This window comes from Chiloscyllium punctatum, chromosome 2 (genome assembly GCF_047496795.1).
Source record: "Chiloscyllium punctatum isolate Juve2018m chromosome 2, sChiPun1.3, whole genome shotgun sequence".
Classification (NCBI taxonomy): Eukaryota; Metazoa; Chordata; class Chondrichthyes; order Orectolobiformes; family Hemiscylliidae; genus Chiloscyllium; species Chiloscyllium punctatum.
The window spans coordinates 61,014,445-61,028,052 of record NC_092740.1 but is presented as its reverse complement, the minus strand read 5'-3'; the positions used below and the strand labels follow the sequence as shown (position 1 = coordinate 61,028,052).

Genomic DNA, 13,608 nt, shown 5'->3' with positions numbered 1-13,608 from the left:
TCTCAGGAGCAACTAAGGATGTGCAATTTGCTTGCCAGCCAGTGATGCCCACTTCCTATGAGTGCATTCTTATTTTGGAAAAAAAGCTCAAAATATACATCTTGCTGTTCACAAACACAGAAGTATCCCACAGTAACCATGCTAATCTGGTCATCACTGGAAAATTCTAATAAGTTTGTCATTTCTTGGCATGTCAGCTAATCATAGTAAAGCCTACATGATCTGTGAAGAAGTACAGTCCACAACCCAGATAATGACACCCAATTTTATGCAGGTAATGGGCATGAACTGTAGGTTTTCTTGTACTCCTACAAATACCCACAGACTAGAACTTTGGTTGTTAGTTTGAGGTAGAAAAAGTATTTTTAAATCAACTTGGTCAGGCATCTTATGCACCTCCAGAGCAAAAAGATCTTTAACCTGGACCTTCTGTTAGACAGACAAAAAGGGAAAAGAGATGGGTTAGCATTGTTATTAAAGGTCAAATGTCTATACTAGTGAAGATTTAAATATTGGTGTAGAAAATCATGTGTAATCTGTACAGGTAAGGATCAGATGGCACAGAAAATGTTGAGGATGATCTATAGGCCTGAAGTAGTGGAGATGTAGAAATCAGGTGCACACATTAGGATATAACTGTAATCATTGGTAACTTTAATTTACATATAGATTGGACAAACAAGCTAACAGTAGTGTTGTGGAGGAGTGCGTTAGTGAGCATTGTAGCAAAAGAGGACAAAGTTTCATCAAGGTGGGGAAATAGACTATGACAGTAAAGTTGCAGAGAATGTAGAAACTGACTGTAAAAGCTTCTATCAGTATGTGAAGAAGAAAAATGAAATGAATGAAAACAAATGTAGGTGCTTTAGCACCAAATGGGTAGCATGGTGGTTCTGGTTAAGTCATAGTGCCAGGGACCCGGTTCAATTCCAGCCTTCCCACAGTACAAAGATGTGCAGGCTAAATGGATTAGCCATGGTAAATTTCCCTGTGGTGTCTATGGATGTACGGGTAAAGTGGATTAGCCATGGGAAAATTAAGGATATGGAGATTAGGTGCGGTGCTGGGTTTAGTTGGGATGCTTTTCGGAGAGTCGGTGCAGTCAGAATGGTCCAAATGACCTCTTTCTGCACTATAGGGATTTTAGATTCTATGATTTGACAGTCAGGAACGAGGAAAAATTATTATGGAAACAAAGAAATAGCAGATAATTGAACTCACACTTTGATTCTATCCTCACACCAGAGGGCAAAAATAACATTCTCGAAATGGTAGGAAAGACAAGGTCTAATGAGAGGTAGGACACTTCCACGATTGTACTAGGAAGTGTATACTTGTAATTTGCCATTTCATACATAAACACTGATAAAAGTGTCAACTTTAGCTCTGGTCTGTTGACTTTCTGGACTATAATACCCACATGCCGGGGAGAATGCGGGTAAGTGGAGTTGAAATGCCCATCAGCCATGATTTGAATGGCAGAGTGGACTCGATGGGCTGAATGGCCTTACTTCTGCTCCTATATCTTATGGTCTTATGGTCTTATGACCACAGGCAGAAATGCTCCTTATTTTCGGAGCCAACCTACTTCACCAATACTAAGTTTGTCTTAGGGGTTGTTATGACCATACTTTATGAACAAATGCAAATTAGTTCATTAAGATGTAAAGCTACTGGTACAAAACAGCTGTCTGAATTGAACAACTAAACACTTTTTTTGTGTTATGTTGTTTTACCTTTTAGTGTACTGATGATCAGAAATTGTAGCTTGATCTTCTCAAACATTTTCCTTTCTCTGTAGGGTGGAGTAGTTGCTGGCAATATTGCAGAGATTTTAAGTTCCCATCAGACAAAGGTAAATCCAAACAAAACCAGTACTTTTTTTGTTGTTGTTTTTCAAACTAGCATCACAAATTTCAAATCTTGTATAAAAGCCTTGTACTTTACAAATATCTTAACATTTTAATGTTTTTTAATTATTACCTTTTTTCCCCTCTTTTCTAGAATGCACTTTTGTTCAGTGCTGCAAATCAGTTGGCAGCTGGCAAAGGTACAGCAGCCAATGAACAAAATAATGCATTAAAAACTATTCAAAAGGCAGTCCATCTGTATCCAGGTAAGAATACCAGTCCGTTTCAAAGTAAAACAAATATAATCATCCCATCCTTCCCCCACTCAACTCCAGCATCTGTTTAAAATAATACTACTGTTGGTGCCTTTTTTGTTTTCTGCGCACAACTTAGGCTCATGGGTTCACACTGGATTCATCTTTTATTGACATTTAGTTTCATCAAGGTGGGGAAATAGACCATGACAGTGAAGTTGCAGGGAATGTAGAAACTGACTACAAAAGCTTCTACAAATATGTGAAGAGGAACATTGGAAGGCAATATTGTAAATCCAGTATGTCCATAACAAACTTGAAATCAAAAATGTTGCAAAATTGGTACTATTGCTGCCAAATTCAGGGTATCTCAAACTCTCCAAAAGTGTTGTGGATAATCCAACAATGTCCTATCCTTGGTTGTGATATCAGTAGATTTTAACCCTTTGCACTGGTTATCATCTGCTTGATAAATCTGTTATTAAATATATGTTACATGTAATGTGACACCGGTTGTCTAAAAGTTTCTTGTGTCTGTTGATGAACAATCACACTGCAGCAAGCTGTGTTGGAATGGTGTCAGCTGAGGCAACAGATTATCGCATCAGCTAACAAGAGCATTACAGCAGTGTATAGAATAGAAGCAGTACATTCAGCATATGTTGGTGATGATTGTGTATAAATGGCAATCCTAAACCCTTATACCTGTTCTGTTTCCTATAGGCCACTTCAATCATCTGTTTGTCAGTGTTTCCTCTCCTTCAGTCACTTGTATTGGTAATATATCAGCTTCTTTCAAATTACCATATCCACCTGAGCCTCTGCTCTCATGATTTGTGAACCTGATCCCCAAATCCTCCAACAAAACAGTTTCTATAAATCTGCAATAAAATCTGAAAATATAAAATAAATCTGAAAAGTTGGAAATCTGATCTGGCAGCATATTAACACTTAATGTTTCAAATTATTGCTTCAGGTTGATGTCCTTTCATAAGTACAATGACCTTTCATTAAAACCTTTCTGATTTGGCTCAAGGAAGGGTAGGAGTGAATGCATATACCTGGGTATGACATGTTCAAAAAAGACAAGAAAGGAGGTGTGTGGTAGTATTGGTTAAGGAGAGCATTGGAGTGCTTGAGAAAGACAATGTCCCAGAGGGTTCAAGGACAAACATCAATTTGGCTAGAGCCAAAAAGGATGCAATTAAATTATTTCATACAGTTTGTAGATTAGTGGGAAGCATGTAGAGACAGCTGTATGGAAATTACAGAGCTGCAAACATTTATAAAATGGTTACAATGGGGACTTTAGCTGTAGACTGACTGTAGCATATAGACTAGGACAGTAATAACATAAAGCATGGACTAGGGGAAATGTCCCTAGATTATGTTAAGAAAACTTTTTGATTGCAGTATGTAACAAGTTCAATAGACTAACTAGACTCTGGTGGGGAGTTCTGAGGAAAGGTCACTCAACCCAAAATAGTAACTCTGATTTCCATCTACAGATGCTGCCAGACCTACTGAGCTTTTCCAGCAATTTCTGTTTTTGTTTTAGATTCCCTGGTGGGACCTGGCTTGAAGAATTGTAATGGGCGAAGTCAATCAGTTGTCAGTGCAGGAACTTGACCATGTCATTGGTGAATACAACTAATTAGAAATATCTTTGTGAAGCAATAGCAATCACAGGTGGCCATAATTCAAAGACAATTCAGTACTGGGCAGCACAAAAGCATAACATTGATTTCCTCTCGCTTTGAATTCGTTAAATATTTGCCAACATGTTTTTGTACATAATGCTGTGTTTTGTGGGTTACGTGGGGAGGTAAGGTTTCAATAATGCTTTTGCACTTCGTTCCTTCCTGCATTTGCAAAACATGGCTTCTGATGCATACATGAGAATAAAGTTCAACATGTCAAAGGTCCATATACAGACATTCCATGGTCCTCCTTGTTGGAGTCCCCATCTCTCAGTATATGAAGCGCTATGCTACACTGTTTGATGTGAATACTGACTGCTCACATTACAAAGGATATTGGCATCATGACAAATGGATTGAACCATAGCAATTATTGTTACGATAACCATGGTGTAATTAAGATGCAGATACATTGAGGAACAAATATATTAGCAAGCTCAGGTACAGCAGCAATCTTTGGTAGCATTTTGAAAAATATTTTCTCTTGGAACGTGGACATTGCTGACTGGGTCAGCATTTCTTGCCCATTCTTAGGTGGCTTGAGAAGATTGGTGGTGAGCTGCCTTTGTGACCTGCTACAGTTGATGTGCTGTAGCTAGATTTTCAATGCTGCCAAACAGTCTCTGTGTAAAGTTGGAGCTGATTAGTCCCTTCATGATGCAAAGTAGGTACCGAAGGCATACAGAATCCATCATTCTCAATGCTGTTCTCTCAAGATGAATGAGACACAATGCCATTACTGAACTGTCATCTACTGGAGCAAGACTTGCAACCTGACAGGGTGATGATTATCCTATCCCTTGGGAGTCAAGACGTCAGCTGTGATAAACTTTTTTGTGCATCTGACTTCTTCCCGGGCAGTAGGTTTTACAAGTATAGCTGGCTAATCCCAGGTCTAGTGTGCTATAGACTCTGCTGTGGAGAATGCCCTTCATAACAAGGTTAACTTCATTGTTAGAAAAGGGTTACATTCCATCTACGTACATGTCATCTGTGATCTTTAGACATACTTGAAGTCTGTGCCAGTTGCTCTGGAAGTCGCCGTGATGGCTGTATCATTGTGATCTCTCTCGTTCCTGCTTCAAGGTCCAGATGGTTACTAGAAGACCAGAACTACTCTCTGGAACCGTGACTACTGACTTCTATTACACAGCCCCCACACTGAGGCTGAGCCTTGATATATTGCAGTCCATTCTCCACCAGCGCCATTATAGAGCAGATGATAGCACTCTTGAGACTTGATTCTGATGCTTGGTTTTCTCTGGAGGTGTCCTTGCTGTTCGGTACAGAATGTGCTGTGTATTCCTTGCGTACTTTTTGCACAATTGGTGTGGGCAAAGAAGAGGTGTGATCAACGCTGAAGAGCTGGGAGAGGGGCAATAGCTTCGAGGAGCAAAATGAGGAAATTGAGTAGAAGGAACATCATCTTTAGAATGATAGAACAGAAGCAAATGTAGACTTGTTTTCTTCATATTTTCTGTTGTTGAATTAAAGTTAACGTTTTCAACTGTTTGAAGGCTTTCTGACATGTGATTTCTCTCCTTAAACAATGACAAGCTGTTAAGCTGCACTAAGCACATTTGGGAAAGAGTAGCATTTCCTCAAAGAACATTTTATGTGGTATCGTGCTTAGGATAGTTGTAATTAGAATGACCATTGATCTGACAGGTGCTAATATAAAGTAGCAATACATTTGTAAATGTGAGCTTCTATTTACAATGAAATGTCATCCATACCACCTATGTGCCTTAAGCTGTTATTTCTAATTTCCCTCCTGTTATACATAACATAAAGGGGTTATTTGTGGCTGGCAGCAACTGACCTGGTGCATGGTTGGGCTTTAAATTTCGCACCAGTGGCAGAAATCTCAATGTTCAGGCAGTGGCAAGTACTTCCACTGCTGGTGAGCCAGTGATAGTACAATTGTGGATATTTGCATACTTAATGAGTTAAGCAGTAGGGAGTTGTAGGAGAACTTCTGAGAAGTCATGGAGAGAAACCTTCCAACACTCAGAAATTAACATTTAGCTAAATTTTACAAACTTTTGGCTGAATGTTTATCTATTTAAAATTCAGAAATGTTCCAGGTATCTGAACCAGGCTTGCTAACATTTCTAGGAGAAAGTGAGGACTGGAGATCAGAGTCAAAGAGTCTTCAGAATTCTGATGAAGAGCTTATGCTCAAAACATCGACTCTCCTGCTCCCCGGATGCTACCTGACCGGCTGTGCTTTTCCAGCACCACACTCTTTGACTCTTGCTAACATTACTGTATGTAATTGCCTTCATGTTCTTGCTTTGCACAGCTCAAATAATGTCCTTAGCCATCAAGGCGCAATATGAATATCAATAACAATGGCCAAATATCTGCTAATAAGGCTAATGGCATCTAACTCACCAAGTGAAAACTGAACTGGTAAAGTTTCTATCCACTGCTGCTTCAAAAAAAAAGGTTTGGTTTAACATTTTGGCTGCTAAGCTCAAAAATCTATCTTTTGCAACATTTCGGTGTAATATTGAGTAAAATCGGTACTAAACTCCATTCTTATGAAACAGTCATCCTGCTATATTGGTAAACCAACCATGATTGACCAGTCATTCTTCTATATTGTAAATGTATAATGTAGCATGAAAAAATAATACATGCTGCTGCTTTGTATTTACTATGTCTTAAGTAGTTGTGTTTATATATGGACTTTTGTTGTGCAGATGATCCTGCTGTTTGGGCCAGTTTAATGGCAGCCTGTCACATGGAAAAAACATTATCACATTTAGAAAATACAAAACCAAAACGTACTACATTAGAAGAGATGTTTGTCACAACAATCACCACCAAAGGTAAGTGATTCATTTTCCAACTTTCATTTACTTAGTCGGATGCATTTAAAGATTCGTCTGTATTCTTTCTTGGATATTTCCTATGAACCTGTTCAGAGTTTGTATTCCACACCTCTGCAACATGTAGGACTTGTACCCAGATGTTCTGACCCAGAGTTAGGGAGACACGGTGGCACAGTGGTTAGCACTGCTGCCTCACAGCGCCAGAGACCCGGGTTCAATTCCTGCCTCGGGCAACTGACTGTGTGGAGTTTGCACATTCTCCCCGTGTCTGCGTGGGTTTCCTCCGGGTGCTCCGGTTTCCTCCCACAGTCCACAGATGTGCAGGTTAGGTGAATTGGCTATGCTAAATTGCCCGTAGTGTTAGGTAAGGGGTAGATGTAGGGATATGGGTGGGTTGCGCTTCGGCGGGGCGGTGTGGACTTGTTGGGCCGAAGGGCCTTTTTCCACACTGTAAGTAATCTAATCTAATCTAATCTAATCTAGACAACCACTGTACCAAAAGAGCTCTTTTTAATGTTCCATAGTTCTGATGCTGGGATGTAGTATATTATCAATACTCTTTTGGATGTATTTTCTAATCATCTGTTCACAGATGTTATTGTGCACCTCTGGAGTATGTGGGACCTGATCCCAGGCCTCCTAGTTGACAGGCAAGCACACTATCACTTTGTGACAAGCGACTGTATAGTGCTATATAGCTATTTTTAATTAACCTGTCCAGATCTGCTAAGACAAGTCTCTGGAGCAGATGAGGCTTGAACTTGGGTATTCTGGTTCAGAGGTAGGGACACTACTACTGTGCCACAAGTGTCCTAAAGCTTACTACATCTGGTATTCTCAGGCAGTCTCCTATCCAAGTACTAACTCGGCCTTAACTTCCATAATCAGGTGAAATCTGGTATTTTCAGACAAGTATGGCCATAGGATATAGTGCTGCATATCTTAAATGAACTTATTTTTCTAATCAACTTATTCAGAGAATTTATTACACACCTCGAGAGTAAGTGGAACTTGAACCTGGCCTCCTAGTCAAGCAACAGGGACACTATCACTGTGCCACAAGAGGGCCCCCAAAATTCACAGTGACGAGTGGAATTTGAAGTATCGTTCTTGCAATTTGAATAATAAATTGATGAATGTACGTCAGTAGAACAAGCTGACATTAAGAGACTGTCAAGACCGGGGTTTGAAGTCTGGAGCCTCAGATTAGAAGTCTGATCGCCTCCTGACTAAACTGCCCAGGCCCATAGTGCTACATATGTACTTTTGCTAATCAACCTGTTCAGAAATGTAATTACACACCTTTGGAGCAGGTGGGATTTGAACCTGGGCGTCGTGGTCCAGCAATAGGGACACTAATGCCGCGTCATAGTGTGAGCAGAGATTGGAACATCTATGCTAAACTTAAATGAGGGCAAAGCTATCTGAAGTGGTTGGGAAAGAAACTTAGTAGCAAAAGCAACTGAAAAAAGTTGGCAGATGTTTAAGAAAATTGTTCATGACTGACAGCAAAATATAGCCCAGTGAGAAAAGGAGTTCTGGGAAGGAGGTAAACTAACCATGATTGACCAGGGAATTTGAGGCTGGCAAAAATTGAAAATAAAATACAATGTGGCCAAGACTGTATTGGATGATTAGAAAAGCTTTTTTTGAAAACTAACAAAAGATGACCAAAATAAATAGAGCACAAAGATAAACTTTGACAGTAAACTTGCATGAAAAATTAAGTCAGGCAGCAAGAAATACTTTAAATATGTAAAAAGGTGGAGAAAAGCAAAAATTAACTTGGGTCCTTTAGAGAGTGAGGCAGGGGAAATAATGGTGAACCAGGAAATGGCAAGGGAGTTGAATAAATACTTCCCATCCATCTTCGTAGAAGATACAAATAACATTCCAAAGTTACTAAATAATTAAGGAGGAAAGGAACTAGGAAAAAAGTATTAGAGAAACTAATGAGGCTAAAGACCCATAAACCCCCAGCACCTAATGGGATGCATTCTAGAATATGAAAAGAAGGGTCAGCAGTGTGGGTCAGTGGTCAGCACTGCTGCCCCACAGCACCAGGGACCCAGGTTCGATTCAAGCCTTGTATGTGCGGAGTTTGCATGTTCTTCCACTGTCTGCCTGGATTTTCACTGGGTACTCCAGTTCCCTCCCACAGTCCAAAGTTCTCCAAGTTAGGTGGATTAGCCATGGGGAATGTGGGTTTATGGAAATAGGGCAGGGACCAAGGTCTGAGCAGGATGATCTTCTGAGAGTCAGTGCAGACTCACTGGGTCAAATGCCTTCTTTCCACACTGTGTAGAAATTCTCTGAATCTACGTAGCTACAGAGATAGTGGGTGCACTGGTAGAAATCCTTAGATACTGAAAAAGGCTCAGAGGATTGGAAAACTGCCTGTATAACATCTTTGTATAAAAATAGAAGGAGACAAAAAAAGGAGGTAACTATCAGCCAGTTAGCTTCAGGTCTGTAACTGGGAAAGTGCCAGAGTTTCCCAGAGAGGATCTGATAGGAGAGCATTTAGAAATATGTATGATTATTGAGCAGAATCAGGATGTCTTCATGAAGCAAATGCATGCAAATTCTTTTGAGGAGGAACGAAGCAGAATATATAAAAGGGAAATTGATAAGGTACGATGGACATTAGGCTACTTAAGAAGATAAATGCTCCAATTGTTGGATATAATATATTAGCATGGAAAAGAATTAACTAACTATTACACAGAATTTGGATAAGGGGGGCACTTTTCGGACCCCAGCGCATTGATACTGCAGAGATCAGTGCCACATTTACTTGCTATAGACATTTCTGATTTGGAAGACAGAAATGAATGTACTGTAGCCAAGTTTCTGGATGACACAAAAATGGGTGTAAAGGCAAGTGATGAGGATGACCATAAGAAATGACAGAAGGATATAGACCGGTTTAGCAAATAGGCAAAAACTTGCCAAATGGAATATAATGTGGGAATATGTGACTGCAGATTTTAGTAGAAAAAGTAGAGTGAATATTAGTTAGAAAGCACAGAGGAATTTGGGAGTTCTTGTGCATAAATCACAAATCGCTAACATCCAAGTTCAGGTAACACGGATGTAAAATGGAATGTTTCTGTTCACTTCTAAGGAAATGAAGTATAGAATTAGGGAGATTTTGCTAAAACTATTCAGACTACAACTGCAATACTGTGAATAGTTTTGGGTCCCTTATCAAAGGAAAGGTTACTGGTGTTAGAGGCAGTCCACAAAATTTTCACAAGGCTGATCCTGGGTATCGAGGGACCATCTTATGAAAGGAGGTTGAATAAGTTGGGTCTGTACTCATTAGAGTTCAAAAGAATGCAAAATGACCTTACTTAAACTTAATAGGTTCTTAAGGGATTGATAGGGTAGATGGAGAAAAGTAGTTTTCTTTTGTCGGAGGACCAGAGGCCATAATCTCAGAATTATGGATCACCTATTTAGGATTAAGATAAGGAATTTCTTCTGACAGTTGTGAATTCCATGCAGTTCTTTGCCCCACAAGTCTGTTGAAGCTTGTCATAAAGTACATTGAAGGGTGAGAACTAACTTTTCAATCAGAAAGGGAATCAAGGGTTTGAAGAAAAGGTAGGAAATTTGAATTGAGGATTATCAAATCATCCATAATCTCATTGGATAATGGAGCAAACTTGGTAGCTGAATGGACTTCTGGTCTTCAACCCAATTTATCAGTAAATTGCTTGCTTGACCATGTCATTATTTACCCCTGCTGTTACCTCACACTGTTTCTTGAAACATTATTCATACTTTTATAACCTTACTTATGATTTGACTTATCCAGGTCAATCTATGATGGCTTCCCACTGTGCCAGCTAGTCAGAACATATATAATAAATATTTTCAGTTGTCTTACATTTGCCTGTTACATCTGTGTAATTGCTTGCTTCTGTGCTGTTTTTCAGGGAGTAGTGTACTCTTGAGTTATATAATTTTAACATTTGTGTTATCCTATAGTTGAAGCAGAGAAGACCATGCCAACTCCTTATCTTCAATCCATAGAGAACTGGTCTCTGCAACAGGCTGCAACTGGATTAAAAGAAGAGGGCAGGCACTCTGAAGCTGAAGCCTTTTGCACTAAAGTACTGGCTGAATCAAAAAGCAGTTTTATTTATGCAATTATTTATTTATGCAGATTATTTTATTATCTGCAATGTGATTGATATTAATAATCTTTTGACCAAAGAGGCCAAAAAGTTCTGATACAATACAACATTTTTTATTAAAACACATAAAATTTCTTATAACTATATGCAGTTTCAGATCTAGAAACTTCATATGTCCTAACATATATTAAGTATATTTTTTATATCTCTATAATATGCTATTGACGTTGTTTTATGATTTGGTGTAACAACAATAACTTGGATGCATTTTAATGTTGGTACTGTGGTGTATCATAGAATTCGGGAACTGTATGCAACTGTATGCCACAAGCACTTTCTTTTCTGTCTCACCTTCATTATTTAGGTTCTGAAGAGGCACCCAGACCATCCCATGGTGTTCCTGTTGCTGAGACAGGTTCAATGTGAACAGCTGTTACTTTCACAGCAACGGCTTCCAGATCCAGTTTTAGAAGAACTGAAAAAGGCAGTGATGTCAAATTTCACTTCGGTGACAGCTTGGCATGTAAGTTTATTTGTGCTTGTCTTCCTGTAGTGGTTTTTTCTTAAGTTTGACTTGTGATTTAGGCTGTCCAAGCACTAGGTTTCATGTCAATAATTTTAACAATACTTACATTTTTATGATTTGGAGATGCCGGTGTTGGACTGGGGTGTACAAAGTTAAAAATCTCACACCACCAGGTTATAGTCCAACAGGTTTAATTGGAAGCACGCTAGCTTTCGGAGCGTCACTCCATCAGGTGGTAGAGGAGGGCTCAATCCTAACACACAGAATTTATAGCAAAAATTTGCAGTGTAATGTAACTGAAATTATACATTGAAAAATTGATTGTCTGTTAAGCCTTTCATGTGTTAGAATACCGTGATAGTTTCACTTCTTTCATGTGTAAATCACAAAACCTTTTTTTATTAAAAAATTGCATTCTCGGGTTAGCTGTTTACAATGGTGATAGCTAGACAATATGCTGAAGATGTTAGCCCCCTGTGTTCTCTGTCTATGCCATGATATTTAGCTTGATTTTAATCTAAAAAGTGAAATAACGGAGTTTTACATGAATTCATGCAGTTTTTGAGCTTAGAGTTCTATATGAATGCATGCAGTTTTTGAGCAAAGTACAAATTCACCCCACAAAATATGTTTGTGTGTGTGTGTGTAGTGAGTGCAGAGTGTCTTAAGTCTGTGAGGGGGTGCATGTGAGAGTGTAGGAGTGTGTGTGTCTGTGTCTGTGTGTGTGTGTCTGTGTGTGTGTCTGTGCTGTGTGTGTGTGTGTGTGTGTGTAATGGTGGTCACCTGTAATGTGACATGAACCCAAGGCCCCAGTTGAGGCCCTTCCTATGGGTACCGAACTTAGCTATCAGCCTCTGCCTCCCGTCCCGAAGTCCACCTTGGAGGATGGTCACCCGAAGGTCCGAGGCTGAATGTCCTGGACCACTGAAGTGTTCCCCAACTGGGAGGGAACACTCCTGTCTGTTGAAGGAACAAAAAACTGGACAAACTTGGCATTCTCACCAGTAATAGCAAAGCCCACCCTGGCACCACAGCAGATAACGTTATCACTGCGGGGAAGTCTATTATCAACTTATCGGACCACACCCTTTGACCAGAAGAGATTGAAGTCCTGAGTAGGGGTCTCAACTTCAGCCCACCACCAAAATGGACACATTGGTTCTGGCAGCAAACACAGAGGAGTTCATCAGACAAATGAGACTCCGGGAATTCTTTCAAGGTGCCAGCAGTGATCCCAATGAGCCCACTGATGAACTGGAACAGTCATCACAGGGATCTGTAGAGGAGTGACCAAAGGTGGTGTCAACTTGGACTCCACCGGAGGGCTGCTGCCCTGGGCTTGACATGTATGCTCAAACCATCAGGAAATATATAAATGCCAGATTCATCAGCCGTACCCACAAGGTAGAGCAGAACATCACCTATTCACAATGCAATGCCAACCAGGCTCTCAAAACCAATCACAACATTGTCATCAAACGAGCAGATAAAGGAGGAGCCATTGTCATTCAGAATAGAACAGATAACTCGGTGTCCACCAATACCCTGGAGTTGTTCAGGGAGAGGTGGGCGCCGCAGGGAGTGGAGTGCATTATTTTCCCCCTCTAACTCTATTTTGATTTAGTCCCTACCCTACCCTTCACTGTTTTGATCACACAGCATTGCCCTTTGATGTGAAGGGCAGGGCTTGTCACTGGCCACCCGCGTGTTTTCCTATCTTGGTGGTGGAAATTGAATAAAGATTCATGCACTTTGTCTCTCACGGTGTCTCACACCTATATATACACACACACACACGCACGCACACCAGTTAGGTGGTAGTGTGGGGGTTAAAAAAAAAGGGAAAAAAAATAAACAGGAGAGTTAGATATCCTGTTCACAAAAAAATAGAACAGATTACTGCAAGGAAGTGCACCGACAACTGAACAACCAGGAACACTACAGGCAACTACCAGCTGATCTGACCAAAGAACGTACCCGTGAATTAAACACACTGAACAAAACTTTGGATCCAGTCCTTCAGAGTTCCCTATGTGCCCTCATCCCATGTACTTCTCGTGTAGGCGACTTCTACTGCCTTCCAAAGGTACACAAAGCCAACACGCCGGGACGTCCCATCGTGTCGGGCAATGGGACCCTATGTGAGAATCTCTCCGGCTATGTGGAAGGCATCTTGAAACCTATTGTACAGGGGATCTCCAGCTTCTGTCGCAACACTACGGATTTCTTACAGAAACTCAGCACCCATGGACTAGTTGAACTGGGAACATTCCTTGTCCCACTGGACGTTTCC

The 13,608-nt window shown here is 40.2% G+C and overlaps 1 protein-coding gene across 2 annotated transcripts in view; it reads left to right on the top strand.

The window, feature by feature from the left end:
- Positions 1-13,608, top strand: part of skic3 (SKI3 subunit of superkiller complex) — a 125,135-nt gene that overhangs the window by 98,411 nt on the left and 13,116 nt on the right. For both annotated transcript variants that reach the window (XM_072583159.1, XM_072583168.1), the window contains exons 33-37: positions 1,802-1,855; positions 2,005-2,116; positions 6,513-6,641; positions 10,641-10,765; positions 11,154-11,312. In XM_072583159.1, the coding sequence (XP_072439260.1) occupies positions 1,802-1,855; positions 2,005-2,116; positions 6,513-6,641; positions 10,641-10,765; positions 11,154-11,312 (579 nt within the window). The remainder of the gene's footprint in view (positions 1-1,801; positions 1,856-2,004; positions 2,117-6,512; positions 6,642-10,640; positions 10,766-11,153; positions 11,313-13,608) is intronic.